This window comes from Tripterygium wilfordii, chromosome 11, assembly GCF_013401445.1.
Source record: "Tripterygium wilfordii isolate XIE 37 chromosome 11, ASM1340144v1, whole genome shotgun sequence".
NCBI classification, from domain to species: Eukaryota; Viridiplantae; Streptophyta; class Magnoliopsida; order Celastrales; family Celastraceae; genus Tripterygium; species Tripterygium wilfordii.
The window spans coordinates 13,591,011-13,614,320 of record NC_052242.1 but is presented as its reverse complement, the minus strand read 5'-3'; the positions used below and the strand labels follow the sequence as shown (position 1 = coordinate 13,614,320).

Sequence of the window (23,310 nt, the reverse complement as noted above, 5' to 3'; positions counted from 1 at the left end):
AGAAGTCAGAAGAATACGCCATTCCTAGGCTACCACAGAAAGCACAGAATAATTTGGGCAAAAATAACTTTCTGAATCAATGGGGTTTGGGGAGAGAGAATCCTACAGCAATTGTGCCATCTCAAAAAAGAAAAAAAAAACAACAATGTTATTTCAAGCAACTTAATTACTTGGACAAGAAGTTTGCAGTACAACTAAAAGACACATGCTCAACTGTCTATAGCTAGAATACATATAGATTGCCATAAATTGTGCACCACATACCAAAAAACGAAAGGGTAATGACTAGTATATAACTCAATTCCCTGGCAACTAGAATCAATAGCAAAGAGCACAACTAAATTGACATCTCAATAGGCACTAGCAGCGTATGCATACATCCTGTTCTCACTTTCTGAGGGGAGGAGCTGCCAAAGGGTCCAAAATCTCAGGGAATCTCGTAATTGGAAACCAGCAGCAGCAAGTTCTGGGGATCCTTCTCATACACAGTCGGACATGATTTCAATATCACTATTAGGTATTCTAAGGCCATATGTTATATGCATAACATGATATTTAAGGATATGTACAAAAATAAAGGAAAAAAAAAAGTTATACAAAAAATATACAAGAAAAAATTATCCAAGAAATAACACAGGATGCCTATTATGGTATTTAATCAAGAAGGCTTTCAATATGATGAATCTAATCCATCCATAACATCCAGAATGTTGGTATTTGGATGTCCCAAATGCTGTCTAGTACCCAACTCCCTAATAGGGGAGCTTCCAGTGCTCCTACTCAATGCCCAAACTCTGCCACCTCTCTTTGTGGTCACTCTAAATTCCTGACTTTTGCTTATTCCTGGAACTAATCTCCTCCTACTTGTCTTGTCTAACAAATTAATATCTTCTTGAGATAGTAGAATTTTGTGGGTTTGGCCATGGTTGAGAGATAAATATCGCTGCATCTTGTTGCTGAAAAACAGTCCTTTAGGATTTGGAGACCGAACAGGCAAAGCATTGACACCATGATCCCTTTGTCTTACTAAGCTTATCAAACGGTGAAGCCACGTCACCGATTCAAGAATGTAGTGGTCAACCTTTTGCTTATCCGCATGATAAAGTGTCTGGAGGGGGATGAGGTTATTATGAGTGTTATCGTTTCTGCCAAAAGAGAACAAATGCTTTAAAGCCCTGTTGAAGATGATATAACACATTATCTACATCACTGCAATAAAACAGACACACACACAAACACAGAAGCCTCACTTACCCAGCGTTTGCCCATTCTCCAACCCATCCAAAACCTTGATGTGCTCTGTCCCCATCGTATAACAAAAGAAACAAAACAAGGTGAATCAAAGATGAAAATTTTGTTTATTTCTCACAATTAATTTTAAAAAAATGAAGAAGCACTTGAGCAGCGGATGTAGTTTTTGCATTGAGCTGATGCAACGTACTTGGTTGTGTTTGTGGCAACAGGTACAAGCCACTGCAGAGTCTTTTCCATTTCGTCTTTCACCTGAGCAACAGAAAGCTGCAGAGAGGGAGAGGGTAAGTGGACACTACCATGCAACTAAATAAACACATTATCCTCAAGCTCCAGGCGACAGCAGAAATAGAGGTCTAAAGGAAAAGAAATAAATATAAAAGGGGCAGAAAAAAACTGCAAATGATACCCTACTTAAGCCTGCATTATAGAAAATTCAAACACTTGCAGAAGGCACACCTCTTCTGTGGCATTAACTTTCTGCAATCGTGATCGTAGGGCTTTCTTAACACTGTCAGGCAAACCATGATACATCGAGTCCCTTGTATTAGGAGGAAGGGAGGCTGGGCGAGATGCCTAAGAGCATAGAGAATTCCAGACAAATAAATCTCAAGATAACTGGTGTATATAGCTAACTTTGATAAGATGCCATCACCAGAAAAAGAAAAAGAAAAGAAAAAAAAAACAAACTCACAATGTTATCTATCTGATTGATGACATTAGCATAGTGCAATGCAAGACCAGCTACCCCTAATCTCTGAGAAGTCTTCCTGGGCTCTTCACTGGCCAATGTGGTACCTTCCATGAATTTGAAACAACATAAGATAAGCAAATCTTCCCAAATTATCATATTCACAAAGCAATAAATTGCAAATTTTTTTTTAAAAAAAAGTTGATCCCATACCATCAGCCTCAAATACTTCCACGATAGCCAGATGTATATAGGTGACAATATCAACAAGTTTCTCCACAATCTGAAATTATCAAGGGGCGTTTATGAATAATTTCAGTGTTAGCAACGGAAAGGTAGAAATGTGAGGCTGCATAAGTTGACTATTTCCTTCATGAACAACAAAAGATTGTGCATGGGAGTTGTTAACCCATATTATGTGTTACAAATAAGCTACTCGTTTTTCATATCAAAGGCAGCATAATAGCATATTCAATGACGCAATACAAACTAACTAAGCAAAGATGGAATTGATGTTGTAATTACAACATATCAACAATGTCTTTCTTCAATAAATTCACCATGTAAATCCACAGCAGATGTAATAAATGGTTCATTCTTACATACCTCCTCCAAACTTCTATACCAAAGACACTTCTTTTTCAAGTTCCTTACAAGCTTTCTTTGTTGTTTCAGCTCACTTTGTAAGATCAAGAGACTTTCCCCTACAATTAGAATTAAAATATTTGGTTAATAAATGACTGGAGCACTGTGTTTAGTGAGAGTCAGGTTGATATAAGACTTTTCTTTTTTTATATAATTTTTGATATGATTAATGAAATAAAACCATATACTGGTTACAGGGAAAAGTAACATCGATATTAGAAGGCAGAAATTGCCGGTATATGACAGGGGAAACAAAAGAACCACCAATAGCTTAACGTGAAAGGTGGAACAAGTAACTAACTATCCCATAGAGGAGATATTGATAGCAAATTCGCACAGGTTAAAAAAGTAAAAAACATAAGGTTAACAAATAAAAAACTAAGCAAATAATACAATAAGATGATAAATCATGTGCTCTAAAAGGAATCTTGTCGAAAAGCATCACAATAATAGGGTACCATGAATAATTAAATATGCTTCACATGTCCTTAATAAATGAATAGACATAAACGGTAAACCTACAGATGGTAACAACATATCCAACAAAGCAATTACAAAGGAAAAAAGCTAATAATTTCCTAACCTCTTCGAGAGAGCTGTGAGGCATCCATTTCCTCAATTTTCCGCTTAAAATCTTGCTCAAATCGGTCCAGAGCATGTAACTCATGATACAATTCCTGCATGCATTAAAAGAGATTAGACTGTTTAAGTATAACCTATAAGCCAGCTTTCAATAACCAAAATCAACAGTTTCAACTTTATAATGTCCAGAAGTTAGCTTAAAGCTTGAAAATTGTATCATGCACTTGAGAAGATTCATGTAAATTTTCCTGCTCCAAACTTCCACAATGACTATACATGTTGGAAATATTAGTGATATAACTGATTCTGGAAAAAAAAGTAAAGCACTTGCTCCCACCCTTATCCCCGCCCCATCCTGAAACCAAAAGATAAGCAAAAACAAAAAAAAAAAGAAGAAGAAGATCCATGCAATTAAAGTTCTCTGGAGGTAATGACATGAATAATTTCCAACAATATTATGCAGTACATAAACCGGAATAACAACTCTAGGCTCTAGCAATCATATTGAACAATTAGTAACCAAAAAAAGAAGACTCACTAAGCACACATCCAGTACCAAAGACAAGGCTATGATCAATAAGGAGAGGGGAAAAATTGAAACTCACAGAAGTAAGCTGAGCCAGGGAAGTCAAGTCTTTCATTTTCATTTCCGCCTCGATTTTAAACTGTCCATCGACTGAATTGTCTGAATCCAAGCTGAAATGTTTAAACCAATGAATCAGAAAACATCAGCACCATAACCTAACTGATACACAATTGAGGATGTACCTTACTTTGAGAAGTATCGACCCAGGTTGTGCCATTGAGGATCTTTACATAGATCTCCAAATCTAATGACTTCCCTCGAGAAAATTTCAAGTTCCTCCCTACAAGTGTCATAACAAAAAGGGGAAATGAACTGAAATTTAGGTAATGAAAATCCTTAGAATAATATGCTTACCATGGCAAGCATAAATAATAAGACAGAGGCATACTACAATTTTGCTAACATGCAACTACCTTTTATCAGAAGCAGCAATACTTAGCAACTTCTTCATATCTGTTGAGACTAATAGTTGTACTCCTTCTGAATGCAATATCTCTTTCTTCAGAACCTGGATATTTTCTTCTGAAAGAGAGCGAAACAAATTTCCACCTTTGGCTATTGTATTAGCTACTTCAAATGACAACATGGATATTTTATTCCCTCTTGAAGCCATGCCAGAAATAAACCCACTGTTGGAGTTCAAGTTGGACATGCTACTTCCAAGAGTGTCTAGAACTTCCAGTCCAACAGTGCTAGCTTTTCCCAGAAATGAGTTCTTATAGGCCGCCTACAAAAGGTGAAAAGAATAAAAGCATAAAACAACAAGCTCCTACAATTTCTAGGAGAGACAAATCAAAATATGGCATGACAATGTTGAACCAATACCCCTAGATAAAGCAAATCCAAAGTTATAATTAAAATTTCTCATTTAGCATCATACCTTTTCAAACACAGACTTCCTCAAGAATCAACAATTTACCATCTGACTTCCAATTGAAAAGGGAAAAAGAATTTCCCTCTGGCTATCCTAAGAAGCATAATATAGTCTAAATCTAGCATTCTAGGTTGCATTTTGTTCTGAGATGTCAAAAAATACAACTCATTGTAGGCCAACTGAGAAGATCCCTCATGTACAGTTTATGAGGTCAAAGACTCCTAAAATCTAAGTGATGGAAAATCAGATCATTAAGCCAATAAATACATCTTAAATATTAAGGTCCCCATTCAAATATTATACGAAACCAAGATCAAATGAGCATTTTCTCCTATCAACGGTTTAGGAAACAAATTATCCCAGCTGTAAATGCAGAAATACAGACGGAGGGGCCAGAGGGCTAGCCTAGGCAAAATGGTAAAATTGATCAATTGCAAGCTAGGTGTCACACACTCGAACTAGAGTAACTAGTAACAACTTCTCCACAATGTATGGGTTAGCTTCCCTGCGAATGCAGACCAAGCATAGAAAAGTCGTGGGTTTCTTTTTAATCCAAAGTGAAGAACTAAGCAAAACGACCCTTTTGTGCTTCAGATATCCAATCGTTGTTGCACTCAGTTAAGTAGTATAGCTAATTTGACCCACCCAACTTTTCTGATTCCAAAACAATGAAACAGAGTACACTTGAATTACTTATAGCCATTATCAAGACAAACAAAATATCTCCATGGGACGTGATATGAATCAACAAGAAAGGTCCTATATGTTTTACCTGCACAAACCTAACCACTTTGATTCAATAGTCTGACAGGACGTAAATGATATGCAGCCATCCAACAAATCACACAAGGCTTATACAGGATTTACGGTCCAAGTTTATTTCAAACCCCTTTTAGGCAGTCCTCGAAATTAATTCCTCAGCCAATTGGATAACAAAAAAAACGTCGCATATTTGCAACTCACCTTACCACTAACACATAAACAGTATAACTTCGTACCTCAAGCAGAAACATATATCAGATTAAACATACCTTCGTCCTGTCCAGCGTCGATGGTTTCAATTCCCTAGAAGGTTGCAACTCACCAGAATCATACGTGAAAGGCGTCTTACCGCCACGATCGACATTTGAATTCGGACGAGAATTCTCTTTCGACTTAGTACAGCTCTTCGTCGACTTCAACTTCCCAGAAAACCCCAAATCCTTCTTCCCAAGCCTTCTTGTTGGCTCTGCGAAGCCGCCAGAACAAACAGCTCCCATTTGTACTGTCAGGTAATAATCGAAGACTCCTAATCACAGATTCAGAGAGACAATCTAATTCACAGAGAGAGGACGATTGTTGCTTGGATTGCTATTGAGAAATGTAAACGTGTTTCGTGCAAGAATGAAGGTCTGGTTCGGTGATGTATGAGATGAATGCCAAGGTTGACTGAGCGATGGACCATCCTTTTTTGATCTTCTTTCTCTCTCCCTTGCGTCTCTTTGTGTATAAAATATTAATATCGTCTTTGACATTTTTGCAATTTTGCTTTGAATGAACGAATTTGACTATTGAGTGGTGGGGTTTGTTTTCCGTATCATGTTATAGTTGTACAGGAAAGAGTCCAACTAGTCGGTAAACCGTCGGTTTTTCGGTGGTTTTTTATTTTTTTTCCTCTTTTTTGTGTATGATTTTACATTTAATTTTGTTATTATGTTGTCTAATTACTTGTTATCCTGATTATGATTGGATTTATTAGGGATACGTCTCACTGTCGTTTTTAAAAATAATCGATTGTTCAATTCGATTTTCGATTGATTTTCTTATAACCCAAAGTCCTATCGACTGTGATGGTTCTCTGACACATTTCCTATCCTTTACTTTTATTTTTTTCCACATTGTCCCTATAACTTGCCAATCCTTTTTTTTTTCTCTTGAGGTTTTTGTCACTCTCAACCATCGGTCGATTATTGCTTGATATATGCAATTTGGGTCGCACGATTTTGTTATTTTAAATGAAGGAAAATGATAAAGATCCCTACTGTTGGTATTTCAATTATCTTAACTGCTAAGTTAAACGTACAAAATCCAAGTGAATTTGCAAACTCTCACACGATACACATGAAAATAGTTGAAATAACTCGGATACCATATCCTTATCATAAGTGTTAAATGGATCATCTATTCTTATGAGGAGTTGGATTTTCACTCACAAAATATATTGGATTTTCTCAACTTAGGAGTTAAGGTCCTGCAGTAGAAGTTTCTCTGCCGTTTTAATCACAGATGCCGCATAATCACACATGTGTGATGGGAAAAAGACTTTTAATATTGAATAAGTCTTTCTTTAATTATACCCATTCAAAATTTCAAATGTTGGACCGAAGGGTATAATCGTCAATTAAACATCACCATCGGACGTCAACCGGAGAGGTCGTCCTGTTTGGGAAAGATGAATTCAATGAGCTTTTCAGATCCAACTGTATGACACTGCGCAAATTATGATCAATGGGAAAGAATCTCCCTCTGTTCAAACCACTCACATTGATTTAGCCTGACATAATCAGGAGGCAATTAAGTATGATTGTGTTGAAATTAGTGGGATGGTTCTTCTTCTACTTTTTTTTTTAGTAAGCTAATAATATGGTATTGACTTGTGATAAATAGTTTTGAGTTTATTCGTCGCCGTGTTAACACATTCCCCTTATATTCAAACCACAGGATCATACTAAAAAAAAAAAAATGAAAATAAAGACAACCAAACAAATTTTTCAAACGGTCCGAACACTCCAAAATTGGCCTCTTAAGTTGTTCGATTGAGAACGTCTTTGAAAATGACAAAAGTCAGCAAGCAAGTCAGTATCAAAATCATAGAAAGACAAATAGTCACAAAATAGTACTTAAAACTTTACCTCGAATTATTCTGAGTGATTTGAATGCTCATCCACCTCGATCAACCCGATCTTCAGGGATCAATAAATCAAATCCCTAATTTAGTGACCGATCACTCGTGATAAGCGTCTCAGCCATGCCCGCCCCCAATATCTACATTAATTTTTAGCCATTCCTTATTCGGAGGTTTCGGTGGAACATACTGTATGTTTTGATTCTGCATCAATCTCCATGCACGATGGTGTTCTTCCTGTAATTTCTTCAGTAATGACACCATTTTTGCATGATTGATTAAGCCATTTTCGCCATCAGAAGCGTTGTAAATGTGTTTTCTATCTTTAGATCTTTGCAATTTCCGTCCACTATATTAAATTCATAACCCTTTTTTGATTTAATAGAGTTTTATGATATTTTGATAGAGTAATATGAAAGTATGAATTAGAATTATGAATGTCATAGAACAACCGGAATTTAAATGGCGCCAACGCAGGAAGAAGAAATTTTTTTTTTTTTTTAATTTCTCATAATTCACGCTTTTATCCAAACCTTATTTAATCGCCTGGCACGTTATTAGCCAAACAGGTAGACTACGCCATCAACACTCTCGATCGCCGTGATACCTCCATCCCCTCAACGGAACACCACATGCTTCCCGTCCAACCACTCCGTCGTCGCTGTACATATAAAAAAAACAGCGACACCACCCTCGGACCTGTGTACTTCAATATGAAATTCTCATCCGTAGATCGATTCCCTACCGGTGCCGTTTCCAGCCGTGAAATCTCCTCCCGCGCATATAAATCCCGGGATAACTCGATGGAAAATCGAGCCCTTGTAGTGCAGGGGTTTTCCGCTCCGCCCGATCCCCTTCTCTCCAGTGCACAGAGCTCGGAAATTCTCCGCAGTTCGCGGCATTGTATCGGCAAACAGCTCTACTACGATTCTACCCGCCGGAGATTTACCGATCGTTTTGTCGAAGAACCCCTTCGGATTCGACATTGTAGACGTTCTGGAGAATTTGAGCCCTCTTTCCGAAACGTTGCGTTGCACAGGTAACAAATTATTAACATTGTCTTAATTAACCAAATATATATGTTGAGAGGAAAGATCGTAGCCGTCGAATCTGACCGGTGGCAAGATCTTCATTTATCCACAATCGGTTAAGTAGCAATAGTAGCCATTTGATGATTTGATCTTTCTGAGTACGGCTCGGTCTTTTTGTTAAAGACCTTGGCCCAATAAAACCCAAAATATAGACATAGTTCTGGCCCAATTTGTGGGCCTATAATTTAGCCCATTCAAATTGATTGGTTGGCCCTCTCAGTAACCAGATTGGGCCATCTTCCCCGCCAAAAATTGGCAAACTGCAGTTATTTTTGTTAATTTACGGGCGAACATGTGGCTAGAAGTTGTTCAATTTTTGTAAATAACCTCTATATATTATGTGGGTAATGCGGAAGTTTTGTGCACGAGAATTGTTTTAGTTAAATATGATATGTGATCTAATAATGTCAAATAGTTCACGACTCCTCCTTGTCATATATGCTGAAAGATCCTTTAAACTGAACGCATTATAGTAGTAATTTTTTGTTTTGGAATTATACAATGCTGATGTTAATGGTGATTAGTATTTTATTAGTAATGCTAAGTCTAACAACCACAGCCGGCACAGCTACTACCTGCAAGTGGCCGGCTGTCTGTCTCTTGTGGACTTAGCATTGAAAGAGAAGTTGTATTTTTCTATGAAATTTACTTGAAGAAAATTTCCAGCTGGTCATCTCCATGAGGTAGTACTTTGAAACAATAAGCTCCACGAGGTTTAGTCTATATTCTGCTATTGATATTGAGAGACTAAAGCTCTTGGGGAATCGCCAGCGTCGACGACGATAAGTTAAGGTCACTTTCTCGTACGCTTTTGCTTGTCTAGAGGTGCTCCACATATGTTCTGACTCCTAAAATAGTTATCTCTCTTCATGTTGATGATGTTTATCATCTTCCTGGATGGGTTGAGACTTTTTATGCTTTCTCGGTAGCTGTCTTAGTCATTATAGCTATTGTTTATGCTTTCACTGGTACTGGTTTTTCTCATTGCTTGAGCTGCCGATAAATCTGAGTGACCAATCTCAAAAACAAAATTTAAATTGTGTCACTTATGTTCTATTTTCAGGTGAGGTTTTTATCGACATATGGTGTGTGTTTGTTCTGGATGTTTGCAATTATCAGGGACTGAAAGAGGCTTAAGAGGGTCTTATCAGAGATGGCTGAGAACTATAGGTTCCCAATGGACCAAAAGGATATTGTTCGGGTATTAGTCACCACTGTAGAAAGTTTTGTCCAAGATCGGTTAATCAATAAAGAACAAAGGACCCAGCACAAAGAACAGTGTGCTGAAAGATTGGCAGCTGAGGATGGAAGCTATGACAAGGATGTGGAGGTCAGGTACTCGGATCAAGCAGTATTGGCAAATTTGGACTGGGGTATTGAAGCCCTTGAAGAAGCAATCAACACGCCCAATATGGAAACTAAGCTTGCACAGTTAGACTATGCACAGAAGATGCTGCATGTGTGTGCCATGCTGAACTCAAACCAGAAAACTGCAGGAGTTCCCAATTACTATCTCTCTGCATGGGCCCATCTCAACCTTTCATACATGTGGAAATTGCATAACAATGTCAACAATTCAGTTCTACATATTCTTGAGATGTTTATTGTTGATCCATTCTTCTCACGGATTGATTTTGCTCCTGAACTCTGGAGAGACTTATTTCTTCCACACATGAGTTCAATTGTCGGATGGTATTCCGAAGAGAGACACAGGCTTATGATGGATCTAATTCCTGATTCTTCTGATTTGTCCTTCACAGCTGATTTGGATCAATTCTTCAATGAGTCCTCGATCCTTTCTATGAGGCCAGATCAACTAGAAAAACTGCAAAAGCTGGAGCAGCTTTATGGAGAATCATTGGATGAGAACACCAGGCTTTTTGCAAAGCACTATAAGGATTGTATGACCTCTGATTCAGGGATAAGCAGAAAGGTCATTCCAATGTTGCCCATTGCTGAGCCACCAATGACTCCTTTGCATGAAGTTAGCCGCTCCATTCCTGATTATGTAAAATTTGGTCCTATCTTGCCAAAGAGTGCTGGGTTTTCTCCAGTTCTTCAATCTAAACATGGTGCAAAAGAGGCTAGCAGGTTAGTTGTCAACTGTTATAATTTATAAATTAAATTATTCTTTTTATAGTTTGAGGATCTAATATCTGTTTCCTTTGTTGGTTAATCAGGCGCAATAAAACTTCAACCCTGTCACAGAATTTGGAAGAGTATGCTATTTGGGATCCTCAAGTAAGACTGAAGTTTTATTTATACATTCACACATGGCCAATGGCTTTAGTCTTTATAGTTTATATAATCTGTCCCATGGCTCTCTTCACAATTTGGAATTTTAACAAATGTCTTTCTTCTTGGTTAACATGTTAGGTGCGCTTGCTTGAGGAGAATGAAGGTGACTCTGATTATGAGCGTGATGATGCTTATATGGATTCTGAGGATACGAGTCATGCCTTGATAGCTCTTAGCAAGGTGAAAATGACTGAGAATCAAGAATCTGGATCAAAGGGACAGCTATCTAAAATTAATAGCCAAACACATTCTCCCACAATTATTTCACCGAAATCAAAGAGCCGAGCACATTCTCCCGCAATAATTTCCCCAAAAACAAAAAGCCAAACACACTCTTCGGCAGGAATTTCCCCCTTGGATTCCCCTAAAACACCATGTCAAAATTCATCTATGTATGCAGACATGCATTCTAGAAAAGAACCATCTGTACTGCGCCTTTCTTCCACCCGTGTCAATGATTTTACCATAGCCAGCTCTTTGCCTATTTCTCCTTGTGCTAGTCATGATGGCAGAATCAGCCCAGGGGACTCAGATGGTGAAGTGAATGTTTGTTCCATCCTCAATATCTCATATGTAAATATGTAATTAAGTGTGCATGCTTACAGTGTTGAATATCGTAAACATTTGATTTTACTAAAGTAGCTTTCGAATTTAGGAGTTGCAGAAAAGTTGCTTGAGAAGCCATGGACGAACACGGAGTATGAGCTACGACAATGTGAATAGCCAAGTAGTAGAAAATAGGTAGCCAACAATTCCTTTTGTTCTTTCAGTCAACCTTTTCATGGGAATTTATGCATTACTAATGCTGTTCTCTACCTTTGCAGCATTGTTGTTCTCTCCAGTCCTTTTAATGATAGTGATGAGGGAAGCCAGAGCTGCATTTCACTCCCCTTGTCTGAGAAGTCAACATCTCGATCCAGACCACCAAAAGACTTTGTCTGCCCTATTACCAGCCAGATTTTCAATGACCCGGTTACTCTCGAAACTGGTCAGACATATGAAAGAAAAGCAATTCAAGAATGGATTAAAAGAGGAAATACTACATGCCCTATTACTCGGCAACCCCTTTTGTCAAGTACACTGCCCAAAACAAACTATGTCTTGAAGAGGCTTATAACATCTTGGAAAGATCAGTATCCTGATCTGGCTCAGGAATTTTCATATTCTGAGACAGCAATGAATTCATTAAGCCCTTCATCTGCAAGAGAATCTCCAGTTCTCTCCCCCTTGTCCAAAAAATTTGATTTTTCTAGTAAAAAGAGTACTGATGCTTATAATAACTATAGGAACAAAAGATTTGTAAGAGCAGTAGTAGCTACATCGCCAACCAGTGTAATATCTCAAGCTGCAGTTGAGACTATCATCAGTGGGCTAAATCCTCATGTTTCCTGTATCTGCACTTCGGAGAACTTGCAAGAATGTGAGGCAGCTGTGTTGGCAATGGCCCGATTGTGGAAGGAGTCAAAAGCTGATCCTGCGGTTCATTCTTATTTGTCCAAACCGACAATTATAAATGGATTTGTGGAAATATTATCTGCTTCTCTTAGCAGAGAAGTTCTCCGAACATCAATTTACATACTCTCAGAGCTAATGTTTGCAGATGAAGGCATTGGAGAGACTCTCACCAGTGTAGATACTGATTTTGAGTGCCTGGCTGCTCTGCTGAAAAATGGGTTAGCTGAAGCAGCTGTGCTGATATACCAGCTGAGACCAGCATTTGCTCAGCTTTCATCTCATGAATTAGTACCCTCCCTTGTCCATATAATCCTGAGCAAAAATGAAGACTTGAATGGCCTTCAATTTTTGGTGGAGCCTAAGGATGCTGCTATAGTATTGCTTGAGCAGATACTGATGGGAGGGGATGAAAACAGCAGGTCCCTTAATGCCACGTGTGTTATTTCTGCAAATGGTATTCCTTCCTTAGTTAACTCTTTGGATAGGGAGGAAGTAAGGAGGTCCATTGTCTCCATAATGCTATGCTGTATGCATGCTAATAAAAGCTGCAGAAATTTTATAGCGAGGAGAATTGAGCTGTCTCCTGTTCTCGAATTATTTCATGATGGAGATGACAGCATGAGAGCTGTATGCATAAATTTTCTCGTTGAGCTAGTTCAGTTGAATAGGTATGGATTCTCATTTGTCTACTTCGTTCTCTTAAGTACATTTTCTCATTTTCTTTTGTTATTTTTGAGCATAAGAGTAATAATCACAATGACATGCATTTAGTTCTATTTTACTTAACTACTCAGTGAGAGAACCTGCAATGCCAAAAAAGTAAAGATTTTGGCATTCTGTTCCCATGTGGGGGTGGGCTTGGGGCCTGGGATTCATTTCATCTTACTCATGGACAATGCCTTCCCCGATGCTTACAATGAGAGCTTTATTTTTCTCATGGTATCTCAGGAGGACATTCAGCAACCAGATCTTGCAGATGATTAAAGATGAAGGAGCGGTTAGTACAATGCACTCCTTTCTTGTGTATCTTCAAATGGCACCCATGGAGCAGCAACCTTCCATTGCTACTCTACTTCTTCAGCTTGATCTTCTGGTTTGCCTTGATTTTCTCAATTCATTAACAGTAGTTACATTTATGAACATATCTTCTTCATAAGAGCCAGATGTCCTCGTAAACATGAATCCTTTATATTTTAACTTCTCTAGGTTGAGCCTCGGAAGATGAGCATTTATAGGGAAGATGCTGTGGAAGCACTGATTGAAGCACTCCGCAGAAAAGACTTCTCTAATTGTCAAAAAATGGCTCTAGATGCTTTATTATCCCTTTCTGGTTATTTGACTTCATCAGGGAAGGTCTATACTGAAGCCTGGTTACTAAAGCTCGCGGGGTTTGATCAGCCTTATAATGCTTTAATGAAGGCAGAGGAGCTTATAAAGCTTGACTATGATTCTTTGGAAACCACGGTTTGTGTTTGTGTGCTTTATGTATTACCGTGAAGCTTGTTACTCTATATTCAATTCTAGGGAAATGTTGAAATTTAAACGCTTATATAGGAAGATGAAGAGAAAGCTGCAAGCTCATGGGAGAGAAGAGCAGCTTTTGTACTATGCAACTACGAAAAAGGTTCTATATTCAAAGCTTTGGAGGAGTGCTTCAAGAGTAATTCCTTAGAGATCGCGAAATCATGCCTTGTCATAGCCACATGGCTAACATACATGCTTTCCCTGCTTCCTGATACGGGTGTGCGGCATGCTGCTCGCAAGTACTTGCTTGACGAATTTATTAATGTTCTCCAGTCATCTAAGAATCTGGAAGAGAAAATTTTGGCTACTCTTGCTTTGAAAACTTTCATTGGTGATCCAGGTAAGTTTAGTCTTATCCTCTAGAAGCAGATAGGATTTCAAATGTTATTCAGTATATGACTATATGTACATAAAAATAAACCTCGAATTTCTTTCAAAACTTGAAGCTGCGCTTGAGGAAATGGGGAAGTATGCTAAATGCATCTACAAAACATTGAGAAAGCTTAAGAGACATTCGATTGTAGTCCCAGATATACTAAAAGCTTTGATGAACTTATCCTCAATTGATGCGGTAAGCCAGCAATCTGTTGTCCTCATTACTTTCGAAACCAATATCGAGAAATAGATTAACTATATTAATGTAGTAATCTTGATGTTCGGAGTTTTAGATGGAGTTGTGGAGTTCCACTGAAGTGGTTGAGTTAGAGTTATATGCCAATGGTGAGGTTCTGTCTTTATTGCATCTGAAAGGTCGTTTTTTAAGTGGCCATTCAGATGGAACTATCAAGGTGCGAACCTAACCATCTCTCTTTCTGTCTCTTGTACATATTTAAATATGTAAAGGCACTAGCATACATTTAACTCTTTTGACAATGTTGCTAAACCTCAATAGGTCTGGGATTCTGGAAAGAGGGCTCCAAGGTTGATTCAAGAAGTTCATGAACACAAAAAGGCAGTCACATGCCTGTATGTCACATCTTCTGGAGACAAACTATACAGTGGTTCCCTGGACAAAACAATTCGGGTAAAACATCTTATACTTGTGGTGGCGTTTGTTTTCTTTCGTTTGAAACTTTCACAAACTGAGAAGTTTTATGAATGCAAAAGTAACAGAAATTGGTTATGGTTTTTAACCTCTTTTCTTACCTTTTCAATCAATGACTCCATTAAACAAAGCAATTTACCATCCCCTTGAGCTGTGTGGTATAAATCTTTTAATTGATTACTCATTCCAATTATTTTGGCAAACTTTTTTACATATTTCGTCTGTAGGTCTGGGCTATTAAACCTGAAGCAATTCATTGTGTTCAAGTTCATGATGTGAAAGAGCCGGTACATGACTTGACTGCTAATGCTAAAGTTGCATGCTTTATATCTCGAGGGACCGGAGTTAAGGTAAGCGCAATCTATCTTATATTGTAACATTTTTGCAAGTCTGTATCCGGAAGTTCTGAGTGAAAATGCTTTGTAACAGGTGTACAACTGGTCTGGGGCTCCAAAGCATGTAAATTTCAACAAATATGTGAAGTGCCTTGCCATGGTGGGTGATAAGCTGTATTGCGGCTGCTCTGGTTACAACATACAGGTAGATATGCTTTCCAATGTTTCCGATGCGACCACGGCTTATTTCTGATACCAACTATATCTACACTTGCAAACCTTTACCAATGCAACAGTACTTAAACTGAATCTGTTTTACTCCATAAAAATTTTGGAACAAAAATGGCAGGAGGTGGATTTGTGCAATTACACATGGAAGATATTCTATTCCGGAACACGGAAATTGTTGGGGAAACAAAGCATACATGCCCTTCATGTTCATGATGGTCTTCTCTTTGCTGGAGGTTCTACAGTTGATGGCACGGCTGGAAGGGTGAGCGGCTACCAGTTATTGTTCTTGTTTATTGCAGATACTTGAATAGATTTCACAAGGCACTAACTATTTCATCTTATGCTGGAACAAATTCACATATGGAAGACTTTTTCCCTTTCCACCATGGAAATAACTGGATCATTCTCAACTGGGTTTGACATCCAACGCATAACGGCCAACAATGACTTCATATTCACCGCCACAAAATGTGGGGTGATTGAGGTTTGGTTGAAAGAAAGAGTAACCAGAATCGGTGCCATTAAAGTGGGAGCTGGAGGACACTCCAGAATTACATCCATGGCTACAGATCAAGATGGAGGAATGCTTTATGCTGGCTCTTCTGATGGCAAGATCCAGGTTTTGATGACAAACCAAAACTACTGAGGAACTGCCCTTTAACTTTTACTCTCTACTAATCCTTTCCTATCATGCATTTTTGACTTGCAGGCTTGGTCTCTGGACTAGAAGCTCATCCAGAATTTTCAACGAGTCCGAGGTTGTCTTTGTAAATTTGATTCCTATAGCTAATGGTTATTCGTTATAACTGGATACCTGACAGCAGCATCTGAAGAAAAAATCTGGTGCGTAGCGCTGATTCTCTCTCAAGCAAGCATTGTGTATCATAAACCGTTTATCAATCAAGTACTGTCATGCTAAATTTACGTTAAATCCAATTATTATGATCCTATTTAGTATATTTGTTGATTGATTCCACTCCCAATTACTATCATTGTTGCTTATAATTGCCCTATATTTTTCCTCTGTTTGCTTTTAATAGAAACGATAACCATCGAACTGATAAACAATCGATAAGGTTAAATTCATGTAAAATAAAACAAAATAGATCAGTTAAGAATTGCTTATCAGAGGCATCAGCCAGGGATTTCCTTTGTAATTTATTCACATCATAAAAAGAAAAAAAGACTAAGCAGAAAAAGACTAAGCAGTGGGCTCTAAATTGGACTTCACAAAAACATAGGCCCATTAAAAAGTATAATAAGCGAGTAGCCTAAAAGAATAAGATCTTCCAGGAAACTCTAAGCTGGGCTTGAATAAAACTTGGACCCATTAGAACAGTACGAGCAGGCGAAGGTCTGTATTCTGTCTGTAAGCCCTGCAGCAGTGAAGAGAATTCTACTTTCTACCAGAACTGAGTCATGAACAAGCAAAGAATGAAAGACAAACCAATATTATTGTTGTTGTACTTTTATATACAGAAAGTGGAATGTACTTGGGCTTACAAAGCCAAGCTTCAAGGAAATCAATCCCTCTCTCTCGGCAAATCCGTAGAGCCCAAGTAAAATTCAATTTACGAGCAGTTTAACACCATCTTTGCCCGATATGTACTGCAAAGTGGCTGCCTGAATTACTACTCGACAACGAACATATTAATCACAATACCAAAACACAACATATCAAATGAATCGAACGATATACACATATCATCATCATCATGGTCGATGTATAATCGCTTGCCAAAATTAAGAAATCGAAATAAAAAGTCGAATTCATTCAACAGATTTTACAAAGAGAAAAAAGCAAAGAAACCAGAAATCATCAGAAGTATTGGATAATTGTATCAACGCCGACAACTCAGAGAGTGTCTCAGATGACCGTCGTGAGAAATTTAATCCAATTTCATCACCTGATTTCAATATTCCTTCCACACAGAGACAAAGAGAAACAGAGATCTCGCCGAAGCTTATACTTACGATAACGGACCAAAGTCGCAATTCAATGGCCGAATATGCAGAACGAGCGAGAACTATATATGAAGTCCACGGGTTTAGTTGTTAGGGTTTCGTTGCCAGTAAAATGACGACTCTGCCCCAGCTTCTTCCTTTTGGGCCGTAAATTGGGATAAAGATTGATGAGTGGGCTTATTAACAGGAAAGAGAGGACTGCAATCATCAATTCCTGGCCCATTAATTTTTCTCCTATTGGGCTTAGCAAACGGCATCGTTTATGCACCGTAATTATTATTCCAGAGCGAGCAAAGCAAGGAAAATTTTTCCATATTGGGATCGTTTTTCATTCCGAATCTTGCCAAGTAGTAGATCGCCGGGGACTGGTACTAGAACTGCTGTGGATGGTCGGCGAGTAGGAAGCTTAAATCGGGCGGAGCAGCGAACTTTTTTTCTTCGGAACGACCATGTCGATCGATGGATTCCCGCCTTTCATCGCGGCTCAGCTCCATTACCTCCTAAATCAATGCACTCATTCCATCAAGGTTACTGTTCGCAAATCCGTAATTATCTTTTTCTCGTCTCTGATGGAAATTGTAGAGGTAGCCTATTGAAAGTTTGAAACGCTCAAGCTGAGATTCATGTCAGCTGGCTGTCAAATTTTTTTTTTCTCACTTCATCTGCTGTTAAAGCTAGGCCTTGGATTTCCGAAATTTGCATAAGATTTGGATTTCTCTTGCATAATTTATGGTCGCAAAGTATAGAGTTCATCGTACGTATTAAGCTACAAATTAGGTTTCGTTCTCCGATGTAGAGAGGCTGTCGAGATTAGGAAGAACTGGATGAGTCGTGAGGGATTGTATTGTGATTTGATTTTGACTTGCAGGTTGATCAGGTATGGTCTGGCAGCAAATATCCGCCTGGATTATACGATCGCTTCACCTTGCTCATCCCTTACTGTTTGGACTTCATCAGATGTTAGTAAGACTTTTAGTCATTTGAATAGTTTCTTTCTCTTTCCATGATTTTCTACCTTGTATTGTTTGTCCAATAAATCCGTGTTATTGTGATCTGTTGTAGGGGATGTCATATACAATGTGGAGTTTCCTCTGGCTGCACCCGATGTTATATTTGGACCTGAAGATGAAGATTTCCATCCGTTAAGTGCAACTTCTGGTGGTCGAGGAGGGGATTTGAAGCCATTCCAGAAGAGTTTGCAGGACTGGAACTACAAGGACCCTACGCTGCTATTGGCTCTCATTCAAGAATTGAGGTTAGAGCTTCAGGTTCTTTAGAAGTCAATGCCCTAGCAAGTTTCTTGTTTGGTACTGAGCAACGTTTTTCTTGTTTGTTTTTAGGGATCACTATGTCTCTTACCAGAGAAAGCGAGTTGGAGAAGTTGACGATGATCGGTTAAAATTTGAAATTAGTACTATTGTATCACGAGAGGTACTTTTTTGAACTGTTGTACTTATTTCATATAATTTTAAAAATCTAAGTATTAGTGCGCAAACCACTAGGAATACATACTTATAATCCACTTCCATTCATGGGTGCTCCAAATCTGCTCGAACGAAGGACTTTAGTTCTATTTCTATTCATGTGGCTCCTCACTCTTTCAATATTTTTTTTCTCTGCTCATGCTTTGAAGTTGTTTGAGCATTCACCATTGAGGCATTAGCAAGAAGTCAAAATTGAGATTATGTTTGTCGTCATCCTTGGTAAAATAAAAGCTGATAGATGTGTTTTTATTAGAAAATCGACAACAGCCTCACTATATTCTCAACTCTTGTAGAAGATGAGAGTGAACAATTCCTGTTAGATAAAATGAAGTGAAATCCTAGGCCATTTGCTTGTGTCTTTTATCATAGGTTTGTGATGAAATGATAATATGAATGTGGGTGTTGCTGCTGATATTGGATTTTTTTTCCATCACTCGGAATTCACAGAAATGGGAATTGTAGTGCATTAAATTTAAATGTCAAGAGATATTTAATTTACATGTTTGCAGTTTTATCTACTCGAGTTCAATTTTTCATGTTCCCTATTGTTGATATGGGAATAAATAATTAGAGAGTTTATTTGTAGTAGAGTATTTTCTTTGTAGCTTTCTTTGTAGTTCTGCAGCTATATACTTAATAGTGATTTTAGCAATTAGATTACTGCTTTATAGTCATTGTGCTTGACTCCTGCCAGTGTTTAGCAGGGAATTGAGATGCATATGAGTTCAGGTGTGGAAAAGGTATTCATTGAAATGAACATATTCACAAGTATTTTAAATTAGTTTTATGTTGTCTACTGCTGCAAAGCAGTGACGGAGGAGGTCAAATCATGTATGCCATCTTCATGCCTTTGAATTTTAGTGTAGCCAGAGGAGGTCAAATTTGCAGTGCCTCTATTGGACAAGAACATAAACAAAATGGTGCTTGGTTGTCCCTGGAGACATCAGCAGAAAATGTATTTACAGGTTTAGATTTTGTTCTTATTTCATTGTCTTTCTCCCCCACTTTTTCCTTGTTACTTTTTCTATTCTTCTTTTTAAATGTCCTCAATCGAAAATTTGTAATGTTGTTGTTGTCATGGGTACAGGTAATATACCCTGTTAGTAGAAAATATATGACTGCTCCTTCAGCACCTCGTCTAAAATTAATGTCTACTCCCGAGTTGAAAGCTCTATTTTCCGTTGATGATGTCAAACTTCCTTCATGGGTGGAGGGAATGTAAGCTTTGCTCATCCTTTTGCTTACTATATTACGCATCCTATACTTCTGCTAACAAATTACTTTCATTGTTTATCTTATGCTTGAAAAGGTGCATGGCTGAATATCTTCCGCACCTAGAAGAAACCCTCGAGAGACAGGTTTGTGCATTTCTCTTCTCTGCTTTTGCTTTGAGTCATAGTTGTCAAAGGCACATCTGAGGCTCAAGGCAAGGGGTCTGCACTTTGCAGTTTGCACTGCCTCAGTTGCCTGCCCTTCAGTGAGGCGCAGCATAGGTACAGCTAGGTATATGCTCACACCAGGAGCAATGTGCTCCAATTATTCCTATATTTTTTAATTGAGCTTAAATTTATCAACTGTGCTTACTCAGCAAAGGTAAACCCGAGTGATTTTCAGCATAGCTTCGGCTCACCAGTGAGCATCACTAGACAAATTAGGGTAATAAAGTAACAAATATAAAAGCATTTACTCTTTAGTGTAGACTGTAGACTAGCATGACCAACCAATCTCCAAAGGAAATACAAAGAAGGCAACCTTGCTAGAGTCTAGATAATCTTAGCCTTGATATTTCTGTGTTAGATAAATAAATAATGCATAATTGCATACTTCAATTATAATTATTAGATTTTGTTTTTAATTTTGCACCTTGCTTCTCTTGGGAACACTCCTCAAGTGCACCTTGTGCCTCAGGCTATAGGAGGCCTCTGTACCTTAGATGACAATTGACAACCATGCTTTGAGTTAATGCACTTCATGTTCAGTATGAGCAGAGTCAGCAGACTGCTACATAAGTCTTTTTTTTTCCTTAAGGTGTTAGAGGCAGTTTCCTTGATTGATGTTAGAAGGCGTTTTATTGAGACATTGGCTCCTTTGTTTGGAAGACCAGTAGAAGCTGATTCGGTAAGAAGACTGGGCATTGATGCATTTACACATGCTCTTCTTTCTTTTTTTTTCCTGATCTCTTAACAGTGATGTATAGTTCAACTTCCTCACTGCTTTTCCTTTCAGGTCTTTTGCAGGAAGGCAACATTTCTTGCAGCCTCGGGGGCATTTATATTTCTGGTAATTCATTAACTTCCTCTATTTAGTAGTTCTCGTAGCAAGTTTGGGAATTCAAATGCTGTGAAACATTTAGTTGCTGCTCCTGCTTGGAATATTGATGAGATTCTACACTCCTTTCTGCAAGTTTCCTTCTACTTAGATGTTGAGTAATTCTTTTGCATGCGTGACTATGGGGTCTAACATGTAGTAGCTTTATCTGATGTTTATTGTTACACAATCGTCTAGGAATGCTTATCGTTCTTGTGAACAAAGCTTCGTAAATCGTAATCGAATCTTCAACACCTCTTCTTGGGTATTATCTTATGGTGGTTGTGTATTCTTAAATTACTAAGTTACTCGGATTATTCTGTTAGGTTTTTATATTCCAAGTGCTATGGTGATGTCCCAGTTATAAAATTTCTCTATATGAAAATTTTGTATTTTCTATGAGTCACTAAATTCATGTTAATGTAGGTTCATTTTCTCGTTTCAACTCAGTTTCCGAAGCAACAGCCGTCTATGATACTTCAAAGTACCCAGGTAAGAACATTTAGATTTCGTAGTCTAATAAAACATGCTCTTCTTTATGTTTGCAATTTTCCTTGAATCAAGATATAAAATTAATTGCGGTTGTTGTAAGTCATTCTCATGGACATGGGATCAAGTCTCATGAAATTCCATCTGCTATTTTTGCAGCATGCTTAGAACACACATGCCTTTCATTAGAAAGGGTTTGGTATTACAGTCATTTACAAATATTTCATTCATAAGCTTGCTGCATATAAGATTTATTTTGTTAATAGTTGAGTTTTGTTTTATCATAGCTCGACCAACTGGTCTTATAACCCAGAGAATCATTTAGATCAATCCATATTATCATCAAACCATCTCTGAGTTTTGGGCTGAATTGACTGAGATAAAAATTATTTTGCAAATCTACTCTGATTGTGTTATGATCATATAATTTTGTAGCATTTCAACAATCATGGCATGCCTGTCAAGTCCACACTTTTGGCAGATTACCCATGGAGTCCAAGATGGGAGGCTTCACAGATGGCCGAGCGGATATTGTAAGTTCTTTCGGTCTTTTGTTCTTCACATTCTATTGCTGGCTGGAAATTTGTTATCCTTTATCCCTGCGCACAGGTTTTGCTTATCATGTTTTCTTCCAGTGAATTTTTGGCAGACGAGTCCCTGAACTTCAAAAGGTACTGCAATGAGTCTCAACTTCAACACTAGCATATTATCTTGGGTGGGGCTGTTAATGTTCTTTCAGCTGGCTTTAGCATTTTAACATTCAAGTTGTCTCGGTTGGTTCATCGGAACTGTGCATCTGTATTCCATATCATCATTGTATATGTTTATGTTCGCATCTTCCAGTCTCTTGGATGAGTTAGTAACTGCTAAATCAAGTACTCCTTTGGACGTGGCCCGTAAGTCTTGTGCCTTTGCCTCTCTTTCCTGCTTTGTTGGTGTGATATTTCGTGGCATAATGGCATACCTCCCCAAACGTTTACCGAGTGCTCGCAGCGTAAGTTGTCTGGATGAACTTTTTTAAGGGTTCACAACACGTTTGAAATTGTGTGGTTTTACGGCATTGTCTATTTGTCTCTTTTTCCCTTTTCTTTTTTTGATGGTATTGGTGTTCCTCAAGGTACAAGGTGTTTTGAGGAAATTAGGTCGTCCCCTTTCTGTGAGATGACATCTGCTTGGGACTATGTTACAGTCTCTGCTTGTAGAGTCTCCATCTATTGCATTCAACTTTACAGAATAGGATTGTATTGGTTTAGGACTTTAGACGATTAACTGATGGTTCGTCCTTCATAGTTTAAACCAAATTGAGCAGGAAAGTAATTTTAAAAAAGAAAAAGAAAAAACACCAAAGGGAGTGGGGGTATAACAAAGAACTCGTCTTTACGAAATATTTATATGTTTTGATCTCAATTAAGATTAGATTTTGAACGTACTTAATTGATTAAACTCGAATTGATTTAAATCTGGATAAGTATATCGGATGATGACTTAATTCGGGTTGGGGTTCGGATAAGTAAATCGATAAAATTTATGTGTTTGGATCTAGATTTAATTTTAAATCGGTTTTATGTTTGGA

General features: G+C 38.0%; 3 protein-coding genes, 1 non-coding gene and 2 pseudogenes across 6 annotated transcripts; 2 read left to right on the top strand and 4 right to left on the bottom strand.

Moving 5' to 3' along the window:
- Positions 1 to 124: 124 nt before the first annotated feature.
- Positions 125 to 6,094, bottom strand: LOC120009571 (protein PSK SIMULATOR 2-like). Its single transcript, XM_038860212.1, has 12 exons — positions 5,661 to 6,094; positions 4,169 to 4,482; positions 3,943 to 4,035; positions 3,775 to 3,865; positions 3,171 to 3,264; positions 2,549 to 2,646; positions 2,156 to 2,225; positions 1,946 to 2,049; positions 1,711 to 1,827; positions 1,442 to 1,518; positions 1,255 to 1,299; positions 125 to 1,145 (listed from the first exon to the last, which is right to left on the bottom strand). The coding sequence occupies exons 1-12, from the start codon at positions 5,886 to 5,888 to the stop codon at positions 671 to 673; spliced, it is 1,806 nt and encodes a 601-aa protein (XP_038716140.1). The 5' UTR covers positions 5,889 to 6,094; the 3' UTR covers positions 125 to 670.
- A 1,309-nt stretch (positions 6,095 to 7,403) lies between these two features.
- On the bottom strand, positions 7,404 to 8,548 carry LOC120008615 (annotated as a pseudogene).
- On the top strand, positions 8,433 to 16,475 carry LOC120008614 (putative E3 ubiquitin-protein ligase LIN-1). Of its 3 annotated transcripts, none has more exons than XM_038858989.1 (17): positions 8,433 to 8,552; positions 9,668 to 10,695; positions 10,785 to 10,845; positions 10,981 to 11,448; positions 11,558 to 11,643; positions 11,727 to 13,025; positions 13,306 to 13,450; positions 13,564 to 13,821; positions 13,912 to 14,221; positions 14,328 to 14,452; positions 14,550 to 14,669; positions 14,774 to 14,905; positions 15,154 to 15,276; positions 15,356 to 15,466; positions 15,611 to 15,754; positions 15,860 to 16,111; positions 16,202 to 16,475. In XM_038858989.1, the coding sequence occupies exons 2-17, from the start codon at positions 9,758 to 9,760 to the stop codon at positions 16,217 to 16,219; spliced, it is 4,590 nt and encodes a 1,529-aa protein (XP_038714917.1). In that variant the 5' UTR covers positions 8,433 to 8,552; positions 9,668 to 9,757; the 3' UTR covers positions 16,220 to 16,475. The 3 variants fall into 3 exon arrangements, with proteins under 3 accessions (XP_038714917.1, XP_038714919.1, XP_038714916.1); XM_038858991.1 differs by lacking the exon at positions 8,433 to 8,552 and adding an exon at positions 9,179 to 9,396 and having other exon boundaries at positions 11,567 to 11,643; XM_038858988.1 differs by lacking the exon at positions 8,433 to 8,552 and adding an exon at positions 9,179 to 9,396.
- Positions 16,476 to 16,978: 503 nt separating this feature from the next.
- Positions 16,979 to 17,117, bottom strand: LOC120010016 (annotated as a pseudogene).
- Positions 17,118 to 17,306: 189 nt separating this feature from the next.
- Positions 17,307 to 17,406, bottom strand: LOC120010007. The gene has a single exon (XR_005470794.1). It is a non-coding gene; the product is annotated as a small nucleolar RNA Z161/Z228 (small nucleolar RNA).
- Positions 17,407 to 17,767: 361 nt separating this feature from the next.
- On the top strand, positions 17,768 to 22,797 carry LOC120009060 (BRISC and BRCA1-A complex member 2-like). Its single transcript, XM_038859500.1, has 13 exons — positions 17,768 to 17,984; positions 18,326 to 18,416; positions 18,520 to 18,712; positions 18,798 to 18,888; positions 19,646 to 19,681; positions 19,808 to 19,906; positions 20,029 to 20,159; positions 20,251 to 20,299; positions 20,970 to 21,059; positions 21,168 to 21,221; positions 21,675 to 21,740; positions 22,173 to 22,270; positions 22,373 to 22,797. Exons 1-13 carry the CDS (start codon positions 17,907 to 17,909, stop codon positions 22,437 to 22,439), a joined length of 1,143 nt encoding a protein of 380 aa, XP_038715428.1. The 5' UTR covers positions 17,768 to 17,906; the 3' UTR covers positions 22,440 to 22,797.
- The last annotated feature ends 513 nt before the right edge of the window (positions 22,798 to 23,310 follow it).

Excerpts from the sequence above, each read along its gene's own strand:
- LOC120009571 (XM_038860212.1), bottom strand. The coding sequence starts at position 5,888 with ATGGGAGCTGTTTGTTCTGGCGGCTTCGCAGAGCCAACAAGAAGGCTT. Across the intron at positions 2,050-2,155 it reads GGAAGTATTTGAGGCTGATG|GTACCACATTGGCCAGTGAA; the intron begins GTATGGGATCAA and ends AATTCATGGAAG. Across the intron at positions 1,146-1,254 it reads GGAGAATGGGCAAACGCTGG|AAACGATAACACTCATAATA; the intron begins GTAAGTGAGGCT and ends CTCTTTTGGCAG.
- LOC120008614 (XM_038858989.1), top strand. The coding sequence starts at position 9,758 with ATGGCTGAGAACTATAGGTTCCCAATGGACCAAAAGGATATTGTTCGG. Across the intron at positions 13,026-13,305 it reads GAGCTAGTTCAGTTGAATAG|GAGGACATTCAGCAACCAGA; the intron begins GTATGGATTCTC and ends ATGGTATCTCAG. Across the intron at positions 15,467-15,610 it reads GCTCTGGTTACAACATACAG|GAGGTGGATTTGTGCAATTA; the intron begins GTAGATATGCTT and ends CAAAAATGGCAG.
- LOC120009060 (XM_038859500.1), top strand. The coding sequence starts at position 17,907 with ATGTCGATCGATGGATTCCCGCCTTTCATCGCGGCTCAGCTCCATTAC. Across the intron at positions 18,889-19,645 it reads GTACTATTGTATCACGAGAG|GGAATTGAGATGCATATGAG; the intron begins GTACTTTTTTGA and ends AGTGTTTAGCAG. Across the intron at positions 21,222-21,674 it reads CGGGGGCATTTATATTTCTG|GTTCATTTTCTCGTTTCAAC; the intron begins GTAATTCATTAA and ends ATGTTAATGTAG.